General features: G+C 39.9%; 1 protein-coding gene across 2 annotated transcripts in view; it reads right to left on the minus strand.

The window, feature by feature from the left end:
* The window catches only part of SLIT3 (slit guidance ligand 3), a 405,171-nt gene that overhangs the window by 361,900 nt on the left and 19,009 nt on the right, over positions 1 to 24,262 (minus strand). For both annotated transcript variants that reach the window (XM_053376507.1, XM_053376506.1), the window contains exons 2-3: positions 13,702 to 13,773; positions 12,221 to 12,292 (exon numbers count right to left, since the gene is read on the minus strand). In XM_053376507.1, coding sequence (XP_053232482.1) covers positions 12,221 to 12,292; positions 13,702 to 13,773 — 144 coding nt within the window. The remainder of the gene's footprint in view (positions 1 to 12,220; positions 12,293 to 13,701; positions 13,774 to 24,262) is intronic.

The following is a 24,262-nucleotide window of genomic DNA, read 5'->3' on the forward strand; positions in this document are numbered from 1 at the left end:
AGCTGAGACTTATTATTGGGAACATTTGGGTGTAACTTTGTCATTGTTTAGTTTTGCTCAAGTTATATGAGCTAATCAAATTTATTTGAGACAGCTGCATTTTTTTCTATATATGTTACAGTTAATGTGTGAATTTAGCTAATAACAATTAGTGTGTAAAATGAACCATCCAACTCCAACCATTTTGTACATCAGCTAGCTATTCTGTATATTATTTTGTATAAATTGCTAGCTATTGCTTAGAAAAGTACTAGATTACAGTCATACCTCGGGTTGAAGTTGCTTCAGGTTGAGTGCTTTCGGGTTGCACTCCATGGCGACTCCGAAGTAATGGAACGTGTTACTTCCGGGTTTCGCCTTTCGCGCAGACGGTCAAATTGACGTCACACGCATGTGCAGAAGTGGCCAATCGCAACCCGTGGACGTGGGTTGCATTTGCTTCAGGATGTGAACAGGGCTCCGGAACGGATCCTGTTCGTATCCAGAGGTACCACTGTACTATTAATGTGAGCAAAATAAAAATATACTGGAAGACTACATCTGTTTATATTTGGATTCTTTATGCAAAATATGTTTATAGACAACATTTTCAATAAAGTTTTCTGAACAAGGAAAATTTTTATTTCACTAAGTTCTGAAAGGGAAAGCAATGAATGCAATCTGTTTAGTGCTACTCTGAATTTAACACATGGTTTATTGAACATAGGCACTGAAGGAAAACATAAAAAACAGTTGAAATAAATAAAAAAATTGTCCAGTAGCACCTTAGTTGGTCTCTAAGGTGCTACTGGACAATTTATTTATTTTTTTAATTTCAACTGCATCAGACCAACACGGCTACCTTCCTGAATAAAAAATGGTTGTGAACCCAGCTCCCATTCTATAAGAGACCATAGGAGAGGAAGTGTTTGAATATGGAAACAAGGCTCAGATGAAGTAGAAAGGAGCCGATCACATTGGCTGGCCACTACAAGACAGAGTCCTACATGGTTAAGGGACCATGGGTGAATTCCTGATCCACCTGACCCTTTCTTCCTCTTCCCAAGGTAGACTACAGGTCATAATAAGTCACTGCCTTCCTTTTCCTTGGGACATCTTTCTCTCTATATACACAAGAAAGGATTATATTGTCTTATACATGGCCTGAGTGAAATGTGAAAACAATACTTAAAATATATACTTAAATTTTCTTCCTCCCTAGAATCTGTTTCTGACATTTAATCTGCTTCTGAAGAAACCTTTAACTCTGAAAGTCCAGGTCAATTGATAACTTGTGTCATATCCAATAAGCATTATCAAAACATTGTGTCACTAGTATCTTCATATGGTTTACATATATTTAAATATGATATATTCTTGATAACTTTCATGAACCAAAATAAAAGCACTTGCCACGACTCAGAAACAGAGAGGGTCTGACCAGCCAGGTTAGGAGGACCAGTGGTGTAAGCTGTGAGGGTTCTGGATGCAGGCCTCAACACTGAACTGATCCTGACAGCCAGAGGCCCATATCCATAGTTTCTCATGCACTCAACCAAAATCTACCAAAAGCAGAGGTAGGTATCAATCATGATACTTATAATCAAGATACCCATAAAGCCTTGTTTGGTCTTTGGTGGTGGGCTAGGACGGCCATAGGCAAACTTGGCCCTCCAGATGTTTTGAGATTACAATTCCCACCATCCCTGACCACTGGTCCTGTTAGCTAGGGATTGTGGGAGTTGTACTCCCAAAACATCTGGAGGGCCAAATTTGCCTATGCCTGGGCTAGCACTTCCTTCTTACAGTGCCAACACTAACTGAGGTTAGGAGATCTATGATGTGCCAGAGAATATTCCAGTAATGGCACCCCAGTTGTGGAACACCCTCCCTCCTCATGATGATTCCTCCTCTATCTATTTCCTGGCACCACCAGAAGACAAGTTCTCTTCCTCCAGGCTTTTAAATAGGGTTTCTGAATATATTGGGTGTACATGACAAATTGATCTGTCAGTAACAGGTGTTGATTGTATTTTACTGTTCTGTTGTGGTGGTCTGCCCCAAGATCACTCTACTACATAAATTAAACTAAACTGGAGAGCTAGAACGTTTTAGCAACATTTTCTGTTTCCCTTATGCAATCCCAAACCAGACATGGCATTAAGGTCAAGCTGGACGTGACATTAATTATGTGAATGCAATTAGCATACATATTTTTTTTTTTGCTCTGTAAATAGTAGCTGCTGGGAAGCCTGTGCTATCTCAGGACCATGGAGAGTGGGGACCGATAATAAGTTGCCTCTCCAAAGCTATTTACATTTCAAGGGAAGCTCACATAATTAGAGTTACTTCCCAGCAGCCTCTATTTAAACAACAAAAAAGCATGCACATTAATTGTATTAATGCATTTAACTTCACTTCTTCTTTGACCTCAGTGGAGTTCTATCAGAGTACAGGAGCACAGGAGCTCTACTCTGATATTCCTTGCCAATTTGCTTTGGAATTATCTTTAGCATTCCCCTACTATTTTCATCATGGTCCTTGTGACTACCCAAATCTGTCCCCATACTAGATTTTTTTAAATGCAGTTTTATTTTATATGCTTGCAAATCTGACGGCTTGTTAACACACAGTGGCAAGTTTTAATCTGTTCAGCACTAGCTACTTCATAGCCGGTTTGAACCAAATAGTTCTATGGTAGAGCTAGAGTCTGAGACTTATCTTCCTTTCAGCTACAGGAAGAATCAAGTTTTAAATGCCAAGTATATCAGACATTATATAAACAGAAATACCACAACATGAATAACACAAATATATTCAAATAACTGACATATTACTGCTAACCCCTTATGTTGGAAATCCATTAACAAAAACATACCTAATGTTTTGTTCAGAACTTGATTGCTTTGATCATTTGGCCAATTAAACTCTATTTGTAAAGGTATTTTAGCAGTTATAATTGTCAACTCTTATTTGCTTCTAAAACAGAATCCACTTAGAAAGCGAATTATGTAATTTCTTAGCTCTGTATATGTCATCTGTTAGGATCATCCTACTCGTGTGTAGGACCCTGGCAGAGACACATGCCCGACTGGCATGTTCTCTCCCTCCTGGTCGGTCATTCGGGAGCTTCAAAAGCTTTCTCCAGCCCAAACATCACAGCGACTGATACCAAAAGGAATCAGCACGCTTACGGAACCTGCAGAGTATTAGTGGTTCACGTAACAAACTCAGTAGCTCAGCATTTTGGCTAATCTACTTTATTTACATATAATACACTAAGAGCATTCTGAATTAGCTCCTTCCTCTTTCTCATCAGACAGCAAAGGGGGGGGGGAGACAATAGTCCCGCATCACAGAACACAGTAAAAAAAATTCTGTCTCTATCCCTTCCATGTGGAATGAAAACATACACCACCATGTGATAGAAAACAATCCCATGACTGCAAACACAGAGCAAGAATCCTAACATCCTCACCCTCATTTAGATCTCTCCCTCAAGCAAAATAGATTTTTAGGTGTACCTCACAAATCTGTTTTTACTTTCAACTGTAGGACAGATGATCACTTAAAACAATAATAAAAATGGCCAACCTGTTAATTATACCCTGTGATTCTTTTATATCTTCCAAGTGTTTTATTAGCTGGGTTGTTAAATTTTATAAAACTTTCCATTTTCTTTACACACACACACAAACACACACACACACACACACACATATTACCCAGAGACAGAGAGACAGACAGAGTCATGTATAACTAATGAAATAAATGATTTCAACTTTACTAGAAAACACAATGAATGGCATATATGGTCTCAAGTAAGGCCTATAACTCAGTGGTAGTGCATCTGTTTTGCATACAGGAGGTTCCAGGTTTGATCCCTGGCATTTCCAAGAAAGGCTGAAAAGGTCCCTTGTCTGGAATCCTGTAGAAGTACTGTCAGTCTGCTAGATAGACCAATGATTTGACTCTGCATAAGGCAGCTTCCTGTGTTCCTATGATGTGTTTCCCAGAAGTCAGAAGAACTTGAAGATGGAGACGCAGGAATCTGAAGTACAGAAAGCAGAGGGTGCTTCTCTGATGTCCAGTCAAAGGCTAAAGGTCAGGCTCCAGGTATTTATCAAGGGGCTTCATTCTCAACAATGAATATACTTTTAAGAACCAGTAAGTTCTTGTGCCTTTCTCCTTCTGTGGTTTGCCAGAAACCAGAAGGGGATAAGCATCATGGCATATCACAGCAGAGAGATTGATAGTGTAAACCTGGTTGCACAATACTGTACATCTGAACTAGCTTGGAACCCACTAACTGTAGGGGACACTGTTCATTTCAACCCCACAGACGCAGACAATGTGGCACACTGCTGCCAAGACTGTAATTGGATAAACTATTCCAGCATTCTCATGACATAATAACAGCCAACTCAAATTTTCATGTGAAACAGGAGCAGCTGCTGCAGATTTTAGTTAATATCTGGAGAGCGAATGAGAGTAAACAAAGCAAAGATGAACATAAATAATACTGAGAAGAGAGGAGTGACAATACCATTGGTCAATGAGAGCTGAATAGGCTCATTATTGATGGACTTTGCCCATCATTTGTCAGTTAGGATCAAAGTCTAATGATACTCTTTATAGTAAAGGGTGGAGAAGAAATCTTAAATATAAATAAACTAACAAACGTACTTTACTCTTGCATCTAGCCAGGAAACAAAATCATCTATGAAGATTTATTGAGAAACTGTAGGCTATTTTAAAGGCATCCACCTTTCTTGACATCTTTTCTGTCCCAACAAGAAAAAATGTCATTCAACCATGACAAGCAATGCAGCTACGATCACACCTAAAGGTGTGTCCTTGCTATGTTAACAACAGGGTTGAAAATATACCTAAGAAAAGGTGACACAGCTAAACTCTCATTAAGCTCTCTTTAAGAGTGCTGCAGACAAATTCTAGAGTTAGGGGTCAGCAGAGAGGGAGCCAAGTTTGCTGACAACATGAAATTGTACAGGGCGGTTAAAGCAAAATGAGATTGTAAAGATTTCCAAAAATTACCTCTCTGAACTTGGTGAATGGATAGTAAAATGGCAAATGCAATTCAATGTTAACAGGTGTCAAGTGGTGCATGCTGGGGCATAAAAAATATATTCCACATATATGCTTATGGTTTCTAAATGGGTGGTGGCTGATAAGGAACAGCCTTGGGATTGTAGTGGATACCCGATTCATTGCAACTGTGAAAAAAGTGAATTCCATCTGAGGGATCATTAGGAAGGAATTGAAAATAGAACTGTGGCTCTACAAATTTATGCTGTGACCACACTTGGAATACTGTGTACAATTTTGGTCACCTCACTTCAAAAATAGTGTAGGAAAGGCTCTGAACAGGGCAACCAAGATGATCAAGGGACTGGAGCAACTCCCCTTTGAGGAAAGGTTCCAATGTTTGGAGCTTTCTAGTATTGAGAAAACATGAGTGATAGAGGTGTACAGTGGTACCTCGGGTTGCATATGCTTCAGGTTACATACGCTTCAGGTTACATACTCCGCTAACCCAGAAATAGTGCTTCAGGTTAAGAACTTTGCTTTGGGATGAGAACAGAAATCGTGCTCCAGCAGCGCGGCAGCAGCAGGAGGCCCGATTAGCTAAAGTGGTGCTTCAGGTTAAGAACAGTTTCAAGTTAAGTATGGACCTCCAGAACAAATTAAGTACTTAACCCGAGGTACCACTGTATAAACATATGTACGGTGCGGTGAAAGTGGATAGAGAATTTTTTCTTCTTCTTCTTTCAAAGCACTAGAACTCAGAAACATCCAAATAAGCTGAATGCCGAAAGACTCAGGAAAGATAAAATAATAAAGTATTTCTTCACACTATGCAGAGTTTAAAGATGAAATCAGCTCCCACAAGAGGGAATGATGACCACCAATTTGGATGGCTTTAAATCAGGGGTGGGGGACATTTTCTGGCCAGAGGTCATATCTTTATGTCTAGCAGGCCAGAGTTGGCAAGTGGGAAGGGCCATCCACCTGTCAATCACCTGGCATCATAGTAACACCAGATGATGCTTTCGTTTGAAACCCTCTGTTACTGAAATTTCGAAGCAAACCACAAGGCTTTCAAATAGCCCTTTGTAAGTATCCTAATGCAGATGAGGTCATCTGTGGCTACTAGCCATCATGGCTATGTTTTACCTTTGCTGTTGGAGGCAGTATGCCTCAGGATACCAGCTGGATACCATCCTGTGCTTTTATGTGATAGTCAAGACAGAAGAGGGTGCAAATAAAGAGGACCTAACATTCCACTAATGCATTTAGAAGTACAAACATTAACATACATGTCACAGAACTACAAAATTGTTTAAGCAAAGAATATACAGAAACAACTAAAGTAATAGTTCCAGAAGCTTTAGTTCTATGCTGTGCTTTCTTCATTCACAACTGTAATCCTTGGTCTGGAAGCATAGGAATTGTGGTTTTAAATCCTCTGGTCTATTTAAACATGACCTTTTTTGTTTTTCCTTGAGTTCTTATGGGTCACTGACCTACTATGCAAATGTTTTTGATGAAATCGGGATGGCTTATTATTCTATTAGTTAAAATAAGCTTCTGTGTTTTTCAGGCCTGTGCAGATGCACCCATGCAAACCAAAATAATTTATCAAAATATGTTCCTTGTGGTCTTTCTAGCTGCCCTTTTCCTGAATTTGGCTTCCTCCTGTGAAGGCCTGTTGACAGAGCTGCTAATGGCTTCCTCTGTAGAAGAGGCGCCAAATTTTTAAGTGTTTAGGAAGGAGCAAAGTCCACTCTCATCAGTAAAGGGAGATCAAAAAAGGTTCCGTGTTGCAGAGTGTAGTTATTGGTTACTGAAGACAGACATGCTGTATCATGAATGGAGCTCAGTATTACTGTTCTGTCATTCATATTAGCAGACCAATAATGCTGAACAGGCAACACTGATTAAGGATTTCATTCCAATTCATATATCACAGAGCCCAACAAACAAAGTGCAAAAAGATATAATAGCTGCTGGAAGTTCCATTGCATTTCTATCCCAAGTTGTATAGTTGTTCAATTCAAGACATTTTCTTGTTCATATTAATAAACCACTTCTAAAAGGCAGCAGCTGACACTAGCCAGGGAGGTTTAATTACCAACTGCTTCAAGCCTTTTAAAAATGAAACAAATGCCCCCCACCCACAAAATAATTAAATAAAAACCTTGGTTTTCTCCTTTACTTCTTCATGCATTGTGTGACATTTCTTCCTGTGAACAGGAACACATCTTTTATATCTAACCACTAACCACACATAGTATAAAACATGCTAATTTGATTAAGTCATAACTACACTGTCCAGCATGGTACTGAATTTCTTAAGTAAATGTGTGTGTTAAAGTGCCTATCTACATCCTTAATATATTTGGAATCATTCCAACCCAGTTCCCGATGCCATGAACCCCTGGTCTAGTTCATAGGTAATGCTTACTTATGGTTCCCTTGATCACCCAAACATGGTCCAGTGGCTTAACCATGGTTTATAAGCAACAAACCATGCTGGTAATTCATAGTTTGTAAAGCTTGCTTTACGTTAACTCAACACTCATTAATTATTGTATTGCAAGCCAGCCTCATCCAAAATCTGTAGAGCTGCAGGTAAAGTAGAAACTACAACATAGCCATCTTCTGGACATCTCTCCTTGCCAATAAGCTTGAGGGGGAACCCGCATCTGTGAGTCAGCATCACTAGTCAATGATAACTTGAGGTTTAATCATGGTTTATTATCCAAATCATGGAAATACAAGCTGCGGCTTGGTGTCACATGCCAACTAGGCTACTGAATAATCAGAAATGCGTGTATAATGCAGATTGTTGTGGACAAAAGATGCTTGTTGAAAACTTAATACTCTGTCCATTCTCAGTGCCGGTGTATAAGTGGCTATCAACACTAATACTTCATTACTATTATATTAGTGCATTACTCTTTTCCATTAGACTATTTACCAGTGGCCAAATGTTTGGGGTTTTTTTAACCTGTCTGGCAATTCTCCTTAGTTAAGTTTCTAGACACTGCATGGTTCTAAAGCTGTGGTAGGACCATCAGCCTAATTTTGCATGTGGAGAAAGGGAGAGAGAGAAACTATACAGTGTTGTAAATGCTGTCCACTTTTTGCTCTGGCTGTGACCATCATGAGATGCAGACTCTGACAGATTTTTCCCATAGAAAATGTTTCCTACTCTTGCTCTAAGGGAACATTAAGAAGATAATCTAATTATATCATTTTAGATTTGTTCCAATGTAATGGATAATTGGAAGCTGCCTTAGACAGAATTAGACCATTGGTCTGTCTTGCTCAATATTGTCTATAAGTGAGCAGCAGCAGATCTCCAGGGTTTCAGCCCTACCAGAATATGCCAGCAATTAATTAATTAATTAATTAATTAATTAATTAATTAGATGCTAGCAGCTTTATACCTGGTGGAATTCCAAGAAACCAAAAAAACAGTGCAGTTTTCAAATCAGTAGTTAAAATCAGTTTAGTTTTGAACGATACAGTCCACCATCTTGATTCAAACTGGTGTCCAACTATATCCAAACTATTGTATATCAACTGTTCCTATGTTGGGAATTGGTGCCCTCTCCTCCCCATAGTGATCTGACAGGAAAAGGTAGCAGGCTTCTCATATACTGTTCATGGATCCAAATGCAATCAAAGCCTTAACAGTTTGTATTTATACTTCCATAAGAATATTTCCAAAAGCTCAAAGAGAAAGAGGCTAAATCAGAACAAGTCTTTAGTTAACTGGATGTTACACAAGCAAACTTTGTCCACTGCACTTAGTTTTAATCAGTATCAGCCACAGGATAAAATTTGAATCTTAAAAGAATTGTTACCCTAAAGCATAAATCCAACATGACCTAAGTAATATGAAACATCTGAACAAACATTTATTTACCCCAATTCACCAACTTTTTATCCACTAATCAGGAAACTATTCACAAAGAATTTCAGAACATTCCTTTTGAATGAGGAAAATATACTTTGACGCAGCCCAAATTTATCTCCCACCCTCCTCTCCCTGTAAATATCGCATAAAAAATGAACTGTCCATTTCCAGTGCAGTCATCTCGAATTTGCCAATGGCTACCTTTCCACTCAGAGTAAAGCCTTTTTAAAAAGTCCACCATGAAAGCAGCTCAAAACAGTAAAAATAACTTATCTGAAACATGAAAATGGGATTCTGTAACTAGATCTTCCCCAATATACAGAATTGGCTTACACTGGAGTACAGCTTCCGGAAGACTGGGAGTGGAAGTTAGTTTCCATGTGTACAAACTACATTCCAACATATGAACTAAGCACCCAAATCAACAACCTGCACTATGTACACTACATGGAGCCAATAATATATTGATTTTTTTACAGCCTATAATAGATTTTTAAACTGGCCCTTCTCCTTTAATAAGAATAACAAGTTTTCAGCTATTCACATCTCTGCAATTGTGAAGCTCTACTATACTTGCCTACACATAACTGATTTCAGAGCAGCCACCGCCACCTCTGACTGAACAGCAGTTTTCCTATGGTGCAACCTTTTCCAAGGCCACATTTTATTTGCACTTAGTAATTTCAACCACCCTAAGTATTTTGCTGTCTATTAAAGTAAATCATTGCATTATGGTTTGAGAACTTATATGCATCCAAATGCTTAATCTAAGTTACAGTTTTTAGGAAGCGTAAATCTTCAAAGTAACATAACTTGAAAGCTGTCAACAAGTGTGTTTTTGGCCTGAATACAATCTATAGACCTTTTCATATATTCAAAATTTACATGCAGGAACCATAACAAGCAATAAATTTCAAAGAAAAATGTCTATATTTTTAGTTTGTAGTTTTAGCTCTACTTTGATGTGTCGGCAAATGAAATACTATTAAAACAACATTCATTTGGCATTGAAGTTTCATGCCTTTTGAATAACCACAAATGAAGCAAGTATTATTTCCAGTGATATTTTATTGCAATATTAATGACTATTTGGCCAGAGAGAGTCTAGCTGTCATAACAGCTACTTTATTAAAAAGGGCTAATAATATTTTTTCATCTAATATAACAGATCAAACTACAAGTGTAATTAAATATTTTCAACAAGAGTAAAAAAGAAATTGTATGAATAAAATCCCGTTTTAAAATGCGGCCTAATGTTCAATACTGAACTCTGCAAACTGCATTAGTGAAAAGGCAATCCCATTCAGCCTACGGCAAATTATGTCACACTTTCCATGACATGTGAACACTTGCAGGGATTGGCCACATTTTATTAGAGCTCATTTACACAACCATTTGAGCCTTTGGCAACTGTGGGCTTTGTCAGGCTATGCTACTGGAGGTTGGGCCAGATGGTGTTATTCACCACATGCTAAGCTGAGCCTACACTGCCTTTTGGTATTCAGCTGCCAACTGTAGATTTTCAGTAATGGCAACTGAACAGCATAAGCCAGTCTGAACTCTGACCATATCAGCACATGGCTCCTATCTGTCCTCTCTGATGAAAAGAACCACTACAACTACACCCCACAGCTTTCTCACCATATTAAGATGCAAGGTTTAATACATTGTGCATGAATTGGGGGGGGGGGGAGAATGCAATACTTCTCAACTTTTCTCCTCAAACCTCTTCTTCCTGTACACTTTCCTTATCCACTGAATGTTCTCTCTACTCTGTTGCAGCCAAACCATGTTGCTTCTCCATTTACAATTTTGCAGAAATTCAGCCCTTTCTGTCACCTTGGCAAAAACTCTCATTCATGCCCTGCTCATCTATTATCTCAGCTTATGCAATCTTCTCTCTGGTGTTCTGTTTTCTCAACTTTATACCCTCACATATATCCAGCACTCTGCTGCCAAAATCATTCATTCCCTGGCCATCTGATCACCTTAAATCCCTATGCACTGGCTTCCTGCCAATTCCTGGATCTAGCACAACCTGCTTTGCCTTTATTTTCAAAGTCCTACACAGCTTCCCTGACCATCTCTCCTGATGGTCTTATAGCCTGATATATCACTGTGCATTAGAGTTCCTTCTCCAGATTCTTCAATTACCCAAAGATCTCCATCCATTCTCCCATGTATACTTAGAACTGTCTGGCAGAACAACTTCACATCTCTCCTTAAAGCCCACCTTTGTATTAACCTCCCTACTTCTTAAGGAACAGCTGATGGAGTAGGTTATGTTTAGCCTGAAGAAGAGGTGATATGATAGCCATCTTCAAATAACTGAAGGGCTGTCACACAGAAGATGGCACAAGCTTCTTTTCTGCTGCTCCAGAGGGCAGAGTCTGAGCCAATGGATTCAAATTACACAAAAAGCAATTCCAACTAAGCATTAGGAATGACTTTATGAAAGTAAGAGCTGTTTGACAGTGGAACAAACTACCTAAGAAGGTGGTGGACTCTCCTTCATTGGAGGTTTTTAAGCAGGGGTTGGATGGTCATCTGTCAGGGATTATTTAGCTGTGATTCACGCATTGCAGTAGGTTGGACTAGATGACACTTTGGGATCTTTCCAGCTCTACAATTCTAGGATGCCTATGCCCTTCAGGAACTCGGCATGCAACTCAGTTAAAGCATGTGCAACTGAAATATCTGTATTATCTAACTGTTGATTCCCCTGTGTTGAATTTTAGACTGTAAGATTCTTGTAAGAAACTATTCTTTTGTACTCTGTAAAATGTCATGCACACTGGTGGTGCTATTATGGTTATTATTCAGTGCTTTTCATAGATCACAAAATAGCAATCATAACTTGTTTATTCAGTTTTAACAGCTTGAATATATTCCATCCTCAAGCTCAAACCATTTCCCCACCCCCCAGAGTGAGACAGCTGCTATGTTAACATGTATAGTGGTACCTCGGTTTAAGAACAGTCCTGTTTAAGAACGATTCGGTTTACGAACTCCACAAAACCGAAAATAGTGTCCCGGTTTGAGAACTTTACCTCGGTCTAAGAATGGAATCCGAACGGTGGAAGAGCACCAGCAGTGGGAGGCCACATTAGGGAAAGCGCACCTCAGTTTAAGAACGGTTTTGGTTTAAGAACGGACTTCAGGAACGGATTAAGTTCGTAAACCGAGGTATCACTATGTGATATGTCACCCCTACCCCACCCTCCATCACATCAAGATAGCTTTACCATCTCTCAACTGTACAATTTAGATGGTTTAGCAAGAGAGAATACTTACAGCCGTTCAAGTTGCTTTAGATCCTGAAATGCTCCACGTTCTATTACACTAATTAGATTCTCTTCCAAATGCCTATTTTAGAAAAAAAAAGATATTTGTTGATGTTAAAAATATAAGCAATCTTCAAATTACTCAAATTGCCTATGTAAAAAATAAATACATCACAAAGGTTAGCTTCCCACTCTCTCCAAAACAAATGTTTATTATATTCAGCTAGCCTTCATCCCAAAGGGATCTCAAGGCAGCGAATAGCAAACCACTAAAATACAATGTTGCAAAACATTCACATTAAAATAGAACTATTAAACAATCTAAAAACCAGTCATATTAACTAGGGAAACAGAGAAGATACCAACTCATCCTTCCCCAAATGAAAACAATTCCTGCTTAAAAATGAGTTTATCCATTAGTTTCTTTTCTTATCTATCATATGACAATGACACTGACTAATAAGGGCATAGAAATTAGATGTGGCATAGGGTAAGGGCGGTGACAGAATTCCTTGCGTCAACTTATATGTTTGGTAGAAGACAGTAATAGGTTAAAACGGTTGCAATCCTATGCATTACCCAGAAATAGACGACAATGAACACAGTAGAACTTGCTTATGAGTAAACATATATAGGATTATGCGGTACAGGGTGTAGTAATCATCAGCTCTACTTAGCTACTGAATGACATGTGGATCAAGTGTTAATCAGGCTTGAAGTATTGTTATCAACTTAACAGAAAACCATACCAATTGAAAAACTCTATATAAGAGCTATCAGCTGATTTATATCTGTCTGTGTTAGATCTGTAATGTCTCTTTCATGCATGCAAGTTATTACTGCGGTCTTTGAGTGACTAACAGCCATGTACAAACTTGGCCTCAGGCTGCAATTCTAAATACCAGAATTCAGCTGAGTTCAACATGACTTATTTGACTAACCATATTCGGGGGGGGGGGGGGAGACTTGTTAAAATCACACATTTTATTAGTGAGCATTTAATGGTTTGCTAACACATTTGCACACAGATATTTCTACCACAGCATAACTTCAATAAATCAGACCATTGTCTGTTGTTGTTTTTCTGTTGGTGTCACTTATGAAATGTCACTTAGGCAGTAATGCTATTCACACTTTTTCTGGGTGTGAACTCGCTGAACTGAGCCGGCTTTTACTATTTAGGACTGCACTGCTTAAGTCTAAGTCAATATCCTACAGAACTCTACAGAACTTCCTGCTTACTAATTTAGTAAAGTCAATTTACAAGCAAGCGAAACGATACAATAGACTTATCAAAATCAAGTGTGGAAAGTGCAATGTGCCTGACATTGTATCTTTGAAAAGTGTACTTTTAGCATATAAATTCAATACAGTGTATGCAGCACAGTTGAAGACTGACAACACAGAGGGAATTTTATTGCTTGTGGTTGATAGCTACTGAATACTAAAATAAAAGGAACTGCTTTAGGGAGACCCCCCCCCCATACTCACAGAACACGAAGATTCTTAAGCCCAGCAAAGTCCACCTTTGTAATCCTTGTAATGTTGTTTCTGTCTAAGTCACTGCAAAAGAAAAAGTAAATTCATGTTTGACAAAAGCACCTGCTAGGCATTTCAACAATTTAAGAAATAACTATCTGTCTGAGAGGGAGAGAGCGCACCTAGGAAGACAAGATTAATTTATTCATGCCACAAGGCATTTAGCAAGTTTGTAAAGACTGGTGTGTCAGACAAGACCAATTGGTACTTGAATAATGTCAGCAGCTTGCTGCAGGCAATACTACTACTAGAGCTATTACTGTATTTCCCTTTTCACAACTCCAGTGTTGGCTCTATCAGTCTTTTCCAGAACAACCACAGATGGCTACTCAACTGAAGTTAATTAACTATATGAAAGTCAGGGCACTGTTGCAAGCCAAAATAATAATAATAATACTTTTCCCAGTACTGAGCCGGAGCTGAACCAAATTTAAATGTCACTATCACACCGAACTAGTACTGGTCCGTTCTGCAGAGAAGCATGTCTGGTTTCCAGGGCAGAGCAAATTGGTAGTGCATGGTTGCCTATACTATTGAGAAGAGTAATACTTTTCTAAATACCGGCACACATGGAATTTTGCATAATTTGACATTTTATATTTATTTTAATGTATAGGCAGTACATTAAAAAAAACCTCTCTTGGTGTTAACACTGAGATTTTCATGTACGCTTTAAAAAGCAAAATCCAGGCTGTGATAGTTTCAAATATTAGCTTTCCCTATCTAATACTATATACTGCAGTCCTGTTGTCTATTACATAATAATGCATTTTTCCTGTCCCTGTATTATGATAAAATCTGCATCATAAACAGTAATCATGAATAAAGATGCTACTTGACAACATGCATACAAAATGATTTTATGTACACATATTAAACTGATTTGTATTATTCAGAATCTAAATTTCCTTGATGCACAATTTGTTTTCTTCACATTTTCTGCTTCAGTTTAAACATTGTCTGTCATATCTCCACTTGTAGAATCAGTACTTCATAAAGCTCATGGTAATTGATTTTTAATCTATGTGTAATTTTTAATTAATATCCCATCCTGTAGATAAACATATTACCTTGCTGCTTGTAAATACTAAAACATAAAATGGGCACATAATAAAAAATGATAAAATTTAATCTTAAACATGTTTATTAAGAAGTTCCAGTATGATATTCAAGGTTAATCCCAGTTAACCACCCACAGACTTGTAGCCTTAATGTACAACTTTTGAATAATTTTAGCAAATCCATGAGCCTGATTGGCATGACATGCTATATTTATTTTTTTTCAAACATGGAGTCAATTGTTCCAGTGGAATTTTATCCTTAACAGATATGGCATTCTAGGCCCCTTCTCTCCTGTGAATTTTCATTTGTTTAAAACCATCATTAACTGGATTGTCAGGTATTCAGGTGAAATTATCACACAGGTGGGAAACCTGTAGACTCCAACTCAGTTCAGCCTGCATAGACAATGATAAGGATGGTGTTAAGTTATAGGGCCTAACTTGCTCGCTAGAAGACCAATTTCATGGAAAGGAGCTGGAACAAGAGAGAAAGCTATTTTCTACAAGGCCCACCCTCAAGTCTTTCCTGCCCACACCCACAAGGATACTTAAACCCTCAAGTGAGTTTAAACTTTCCCCTTTTTCCAGCATACACTTTCAATCTAAGTATTTTTATTTATTTTTTTGTCCTGTAAAAGCAAGAACCTAAGAAGCAAATGCTAACAAAGACATAAAACATATGCTTTGGAAACACATGCAAATGAGTCCATCAGTCCTCCACTTGAGATTTGTTTGCAGTAAACTTAAAGAAAAATTAAAAAATCACAATGTACCACCAACATCCACTTCCTGCTCAAACAGGCAACATCCTTGAACTAACTGGCTCATCTCCCTGGCCCGCTGGCCCTGTGAGGAGAGAGAGACTTGGCAACCCTACAGGCCAACACAGTGAAAGGCCTATTATTAAACATTCAGTGGCAATTTGCGTATACAAAGTACTCATGTTTCATGGAGCTTTAAGAGAAAGCAACAAAACAGTATTTTGGCAGCCTCTTCCTTTTCCAGCCTGGTAGTCAACTGTTCTCCTCCTTAAACACTTCTCCATATTTTCAACTTTGTTACTTGCCACATATCACCACCCTCTGAAATTTGAAGTCTAAGTGCAGCACTTAGCTGCACTGAAATACCCACCTCCACCATTAACTCTGTCCCCTCCCACACCTTTGTTTTACCCCACACCCTTTAGCTATGTGACTTGTACCATCAGCTGTCCACAAATACGTAAAAGCTTCCTACTGTTTCCCTCACAATTGCCTGCGTATCAGGAAATTGTTATTTCTGTGTACCTTGTACCGCTCTCTAGCCCCTGGGAGCCTTTGTGATAGCTCTGAGAGGATTTTCTTGTCTTGGGTTGAAGCATAAAAGGGTGGGGATTACTATGTATTAATTTTACTGGGTTTGAGTGTGAAGTTATAATAGCTTTTTACTTGCTATATTGGTGAACCTGATTGGTGACATTTTGATGCATACCAAATGAACTGTTAATGGTTGGGGTTTTTAGTGTAATGTTTTCAGGTATACTTTTTATACTATGTATTGTTACTGTACCACAGTATTTAGATGGTTTTTGTTTCTTATGTGAACTGCTCTGAGCACAGACATAAAATGTGATATATAAATTGAGTATGACCATGGCCATTGCAACAGGCCATACAGGTGTCTTATCTGGTATAGTAGAATTCCAGGAGCTGCAGCCTAATCTAGAAAATTCTTTGGTGAGATCATAATCCTCCACTTTACCTCAATAGGTTAGGTAAACAGTCCAAGGTGTGAGGTAAATTGTTCCTCATTCATCACAATTGAATGGACTATAAGTCTCTTTCTTCACACCACTCACTTTCCAGTACAGAACAGGGAAAAGAGGACACAGGTAGGAAAAGCCTCAAGAAGGAAAGAATCATCCCACACTTACGTTTGATACAAAAATTTAGCACTGAACAAATTATTATCTTGGCCAACCAAGAGTTTGAACTTTTCCTGGGTCCCACAAACTTGCCAATTAACTGTGCCACAACTTCCTATTTGTGGCCTGCTGTTGCAGTTAAAAGCTAGTTACTGCCCTCAGTCTGCAGTTAACTTTTACTTCTTCTCTCACTCCTAATCACACCCTCCTCCCCTACCAGATCTTCCCAGAACCTTAAGCCTTCAAATATATTCAGCTGCCATCTGCACTATACATTTAAAGCAGTAACATCCCACTTAAAACAGTCATGGCTTACTCCCCCAAATCCTGGGAAGGATACCAAGAGTTGTTAGGCGAATCCTATTCTCATAGAGCTACGATTCCAAGAGTTCCCTGGGAGGAGGGATGGATTGCTAAACTACTCTGTGAATTTTAGCTCAGTGAGGAGAAAAAGGATCTCCTAAGAACTCTCAGGGCTCTTAAACCACAGTTCCCATCATTATTTTGGGGAGGCCATTACTGTTTAAAGTGGTATGATACTGCTTTCAATGTATAGTACAGATGGGATCTTGGTCATTTTTTCAGATCAATAAAAAGTATATCCCACCCCCACCCCCGCAGTTCTAATAACACTTCTCTGTTGCTTGGTATCACCATATGTACTTGGTTTCCTGCCTCAAATCTGTGGTTCTAAGAGAGGAAGAAGACCCTCTGAGAGCTTTTGCGGGGGGAGGGTATTCCCACAAATGGGGACACAGCTGCTTTAATTATGCCCTTATTTATTTATTACATTTGTACCAGTTTTGCCTTCGTAGAGCTAAGAACAGCCACATATGGCTCCCAGATGGTATTCTGCCCAGGCCAGATCCACTTAGCTTCAGCAGTAGATTAGAGTCACATGTTTCAGCTGAAATAATGCAAGTCAAGAGGCGGTATCTGGTCAACCTGGCACTTCCCTCTTGACTTTATCTTAACATAAGAAACGGGCTCAATATGAAGACCTGTATGTCACCTGACAACAATCCATCTGGACCTCCTTAATCTTACATTCGAGACATACATATTGAGACAACCACTGGACTAGAGGATGCCTCATACTGCCCTCTGCTGGTTACAGTTCTCTCAAGAACACAAAATGTACATTTTCAGCAACTTGGAACTTAACTGAACTTTTACTGGGCTATTTAAGGGGAGATGAAAACACAGATTAGAGTAAACTTTTGTGTGAATTAGTGGGACCCACGTTATGTTATACATTGAAGCCAGGGTGCTAAATCCTAATTTCAATGTTACAGGACTGACAGTTCGTGGAAATAGCCAGTTTTACTATAATTGCAGCTTTGAAAAAGTGGACTTTTTGGTAATGGCCAAGAAAATGAAAAAAAATTAAAGGCATTTTTATCAACATGTAAAATATGCTATTACAATCACAGTACTGAGTTTTGAAAAACTAGCAACAAGACAGATGTTAGAAGATACTGAATGTCTGTTGTAAAGGAAGTACCCTCATCTTCAGGGAGGGAGCACCATTACCACACAGCTACTACTGAGAAGTCTCTGTTTACAGTCACAGTACATTGGACAATGCCCACTGATGGGACCATGAGCAGGGCCTTCCTCACTGATCTCAGAGCAAGGATCAGGAGGTATTGAGGAAGGTACTCAGGCCCGGAGCCACTTAGGGCTCTGTACACCACTATCAACACCTTGACTTGCCAAAAAGTTGAGTGTCTCCATTAGCAGTGATGTAGGAACAAGTTACAACAAAAGAGTACATACCGATATATGCCTACATTGTTGATGTTTCCCTTCACTATTACAGTTGTGGGGAAACAGATTGTTGTTAATGAGAAGAAAGTTAAACCAAAACACAATTATCACTAAAGCAGCTGTAAAAACACTGCTAGCTATAGATGCCAAAAATGATACCAAAATGTTAACATAAATATATGGTGCACATTGAATAGAGAAGGCGTTTCAAAAGCACAATGAAAGTTACAAACAACCCATAGTAATAGTAAGTAGAAGGAGCAATGTTAGAGATACGTGCAGAATTTTAGAAAGCAGTGAGGAAGTGCAAGTTAGTCAAGTTGGTCAACAAAATGAGTGCTGAGCAGAAGATCATTTTCAAAGTATTATCATGTATTTAATTCAGTATGTGAAAGAAGAGATATTACTGCTCAAATGCTGTATCCTTCAAACACATGGTAATAAGTTTTACTGGTATTTGCTAAGGAAAATATGCACAGGTGGCCATCAGTAAGCTGTCATCTTTAAAAGAAGATGAAGAAGCAGTTATGAAGCAAGAAGGGAACATGTTGAGAAGGGATATTCTGCAGTTAAAGGATGTTACACCATTAACAATGGACTTCAGACCATATAATTTCCATTTACCTGAGTTTTGAATCCTCATTTTACATCACAGTTGCAGGGGACAACATGAGAGGATAGTGGCATCAGCTTCCGAACAGATGGTTCAAAGGAAATTTTCTTACTAAGAAAGACACTTGGGGCTGTATCCAGTGGTGCCCTTCAATTCATGGAATATTCTTTGACCTAGTGTTGCTCTCCACTAATAAGAGAAGAGGGAATGTGATTTCTCACCAATTTCCCCCTTTCTCCCTGCAGCTCCTCTCAGCACCTTCTAGAGCAGTTCTGGAGATTCTTCCCTACCCCAAGGAACAGATTGGGGGAGGGAAACAGCTGACTCCCTTCCTCTTCTCTTAGCAGAATCTTCTGCTATATCAAAGACTGAGTGAAAAAGCATCACTGAATTCAATGACATTCTCAGATCTTCAAGCCCAGTTCTTCAAGCTCATTTTATCACATTATTGCGATAAAATGTATGCAACAAACTGCTGAAGCACAAATTACTCAATAATTACATGGGTTAGAAAATTTTCCCTTTTAAATGGAACTGTAAATAATGAGTTTAACAATTTATCAACACTTTATGTGCTAGATTTGCTATTTCTGTATATTTAGAATGCCAGCTATTTCCAGTAAAAGCAGCTTTGAATAGCCAGGAAACATTAACATTTGTTTTAGCATTCCAAAAAACAATTATGAAATGAGTCTCATACATTCATAACCTGCATGACCTGTGGCCCTGCTTCTCTCTCAGCAAATATGGCAACAGTTGTTACTCCCTACAACATATACTATTGGTTGTGTTCTTCCATTGTACCTGCTAGCAACCTCCCTCCCTATAGTTCTGAATTCCATAAACTCCAACTAAGGTTTAATCTTGATCATTTTTAACTAAAACAATCAAGAGCTTATTTATTAATAGAACATTCCCAATACAACAGCCAATCCTCATAATTGACTTCAATAGAATAGTTCCAAGTGAAAGAAGTTCTGTAAATAACTAGAAGCTCTTTCCTCACCTCAGTAGGTTTATACTGAAATAATTACCTATTAGGAAAACTGACGTTCACATTACCTATACTGTTTGACATCTACATGAAACCGCTGAGTGGGGTCATCCAGAGGGGTTTGGAGTATGTTTTCAGCAATATGCTGATGACACACAGCTCTATTTCTCCTTTACATCTGCAGGTGTGGCAGTGGAGGTGCTGGACCATTGTCTTGCCTCAGTAATAGACGGATGAGAGCCAACAAACTGAAGCTCAAACCAGATTAAAGTGGTACCTCGGGTTAAGTACTTAATTCGTTCCAAAGGTCCGTTCTTAACCTGAAACTGTTCTTAACCTGAAGCACCACTTTAGATAATGGGGCCTCCCGCTGCTGCTGCTGCACCGCCGCTGCACGATTTCTGTTCTCATCCTGTAGCAAAGTTCTTAACCTGAGGTAATATTTCTGGGTTAGCGGAGTCTGTAACCTGAAGTGTATGTAACCTGAAGCATATGTAACCCGAGGTACCACTGTAGACTGTTCCACGCTAATGGTGGATTGTGCCCAGCTATAGTCACACCCTTTGTGTTCCTCCCACCAGGAAAAGTTGGCGTTAGAAGCATTTGTACAGGGATGGGGAAGGAACAAAAACCTTTGTGGGGGCAGTGCAGCCAAAAGCAGCTTCCAAGCCAGGCCTGGCTACATTTCCTCCAAGTTCCCTGGCAGGAGGCCCAATAGGCTTGGGTCTGATTTGGATGAGTGTGGACCATGCAAAGCAGACCAGAAAAGAGACTGCTTACAGCCAATCAGTTTAAAGGGAAAACCCCTACAGGCACAATATGAGCTCAGCTGCTGGATTTTAAATGATTCCTGGGGCTAATGTAGAAGAACTAGTGGATTCAGTCAGCCAGAGTACAACTGATGTGTTTATTCAGTTCACTTTGTCTAACGCAACATGCAGATGATACACATTCTTGACCATTAGCCTTTATGATGAGCAGCTTTTCTTCATTATGAGTAGCTATTAATGTTAAGTACATGCAGCAGCCAAATTCCACTTCAAATGTGACTTTTAAAGACACTGGAGTATTACAAGAGTACATTCAAAGTAAAACCTGACACACACACACACACACACAAAAGAACCCACTTTTGATGCAGCTTTTCAAACTCAACTGTAAAATATAACAACAACAACAACAACAACAACAACAACAACAACAACAACAACAACAACAACAACAATTCTTGAATTTTGGAAAAACTATTGCTATACCCTGCCAAAACTTAATATTTATAACCTCAAGGTCCAGCCTTTTATGCCTCCTTTAGCCAACTCCTACAGCCAAGCTGGTGCCAAATGCATTGTCTGGGCACCCCAGGACCTCCATACACAGTGCGCTGGCTTGCACCCTGGAGAGGTCACTTTGGTGCTGCTAATGCAGCAAAAACAGCACAGGAGGCAGCAGTTACAAGTTACCGATCTCTGCAGCCACAGCAGGTGCTGTGATTCTCCAGAGGTCTCCAGACAGAAGCCTCCAAGGGCCAGCCCGCCAATTCAACAAGCCAAAAACCAGTTCATTTCTGTAGGCTCGGTTTTCTCCCGCCAGCTACTAACAACCACCATTGTGGCACTTAGATCTTGGCCATTTCAAGGTGGAGAAGGGAGGAACAAGCATTTTGTGGTTTCCAAGTAATCACAGGGCACATTTGTCAGCTATATATAGTTTAGCATGTCATTGGTTGCTAGGACACCACAGAGAGCTTACCTTCCCCTCCCCTGAACTAAGAGAATAGCCATATGACACAAGATGAAGAACAGCAGAGACACCTGTCAACTGTCTGAAATTGGCCTAACATAAAGGGAAAGAAATGGCCACACCCAAAACCACTACCGAGAGCACAGAAATTTGGCCTACTCCAAAACCAAGCCAAGTTACTGATCCAAATAATGATCCTGTCATCATAAATATCTATGGTACTCTTTTCTTTTTCTTTTTTTTAAAAAAGGAGTGTTTAATGTTTAACTTTGAAGTAAACAAAATGCTACATTGTCATTGCTAAGCTATGGGCAATGAAAAACTGGCACATGACCTTCTGGCCATAACAGCTTTCTGTACGATTTTTTCCAACCCAAACAACAAACCAGACTTATTTATGTTGGCACTGTTGGCGGGGGGGGGGGGGGAGGCAGAAATGTACTTCAGGGTTCATGAATGATGCAGTAATGTAGCCCTCTGTGATGGGGATGAGGAAGCAGGCATTACACTCTCCCTTTGGGAGAGACTGAGCAGTTAAATTTTTCTTCAGCTGTGTGGCTAGCAGGATGTATTCTGGCTTTTAACAGTGGTAGCTTAGCAACAGGAAAAGGACAAAGTACCCCTGCCTATTGGAAGACTTTGCATTACTGTGGCTTCCAGTCACCAGCCGCACATTGAACATTAACAAGGGTATCAAATCAGGCACCCAAGAAGCCAGACCAATGTACCATATTTTCCATGCACTGCTAATGCAACTGGTGGAAGAAGGCACTTCAGTTTGGTAACTCATCAATTTGCCAGGCAGCACTATAGGATCCCAGACAGGAGTTAGGGAACATTTGAAACATCCTACCTCCACCCTGTTGCAGTCTAACCAAAGCCTCACTGAAACTCCATTGGTTGGCTTCCAGGAGCCCTAGAAGGAAGGGCACCACACAGGAAGTGCTAAGCTCACTGTAGAAAAGCCAGTTACCTCCAGCCCCCATCCTCCCTTGTAAATCAAGCCAAAGATCACTTCCCTTTGCTTGGGAACCCACCCAGAACCACCCCTTCTTTAATAAAGTAGTCACTGCCCAAGCCTATAACTGCTTGGACACACCAGCCCTTCCTTCTCTTGGTGCTCCTGAGTTGCACTTCTATACTCTCCAGTCCCCTTTCCCCCAGAGTCTTCTTTCCTTTCAGGTATTTGTAAAATAGAGTGGAAGGGTAGGTAACAGCGGCGCCTCTCCTCTCCAACCCCATTGTCCTCCCTGTGACACTGCAACTATCCTCCTTCTCCCTCCACTTTTGTTCAAGCTGCATTTAGACGGCACAGCTGTGTTACCACCCCCACAACCAGGAGCAAGACTGTACAGCTGTGAGGTCAAGGACATGCTCACAGAGTGACAGAGCCAATCCAGCACTTCCACCGGTGCACCCGGCCTGCACAACCCCGACTTTCCCACCAAGCTGACCTGCCTCCCTACTCATGCTGGAAAACAGCAGCACCATTGCTGTCAGGAGGGCAATGGTGTGGCACCGCCTCACCGCTCTGGATGTTCCTGCCAACAACCCCTTCTTCCCTCTGCCCCCCAATCTCTCTCCCTTCTGGGAAAGTCTCATAACTGAACCGTTGATTGCTGCTTTAGTTTTCTTTCCATCAAAATAGGTATTTTCTAGAAAAGCCCTGACTTTGAGGACACTCCTCCACTGAGACTAAAAAAATCTGATCATCCACACCTAGCTACTTGGTATTTTGATTAGTGGGTAGGACAAGGCTCCACCAGCTTGACATCAGGCTGTTCTTGGGTGGAACAGGACCAAGGCTGCATTTCATCACCACTTAATTTTCGTTTTCTTTTTCCACACATACACTTATGCTCAAAGTGTCTTGCAACAAGGACAACAGCAATACACCACAAATCAGCATTTGCAAGAACCATTTCCTAACAGCAGCATAATGGCAAATGCAACAGCATACAAAAAAACAACACTTGTATACTATAAATGTAGCAGCATTACACATCTTTGCAGTAGGAAAAAATAACAAGGGATTATGAACCATTTCGCCACGGTCCTAGATATTCTAGCCACTGCTTGGATGTCTACTGCAAATTAGCCAAGCATCAAATCAGTATGACCAAATGTCAAGGCTTCCCTCAGTTTCCCCAAAGGATCACTGCGCCTTTGGTAGCAGCAGTTCAGGCACCACTGAGGCTTCCAAAGACAGGGGCTGGGGTAGCTGGAAACACTCCTCCCTTGAGGTTACTCAAAGTAAACAGCGTTTCCGTGCACTTTGGCACTTGCCATGGTGTCCGATTGCGCCAGAAGCGGTTTAGTTATGCTGGCCACATGACCTAGATGAGTGCGGCACCCCACAGTCAAGTTTGACTAGACTTAACCATCCAGGGGTCCTTTGCCTTTACCTTTCTACCCACAGTCCATCGCCTGCA

Source organism: Podarcis raffonei, chromosome 2 (genome assembly GCF_027172205.1).
Source record: "Podarcis raffonei isolate rPodRaf1 chromosome 2, rPodRaf1.pri, whole genome shotgun sequence".
NCBI lineage: Eukaryota > Metazoa > Chordata > Lepidosauria > Squamata > Lacertidae > Podarcis > Podarcis raffonei.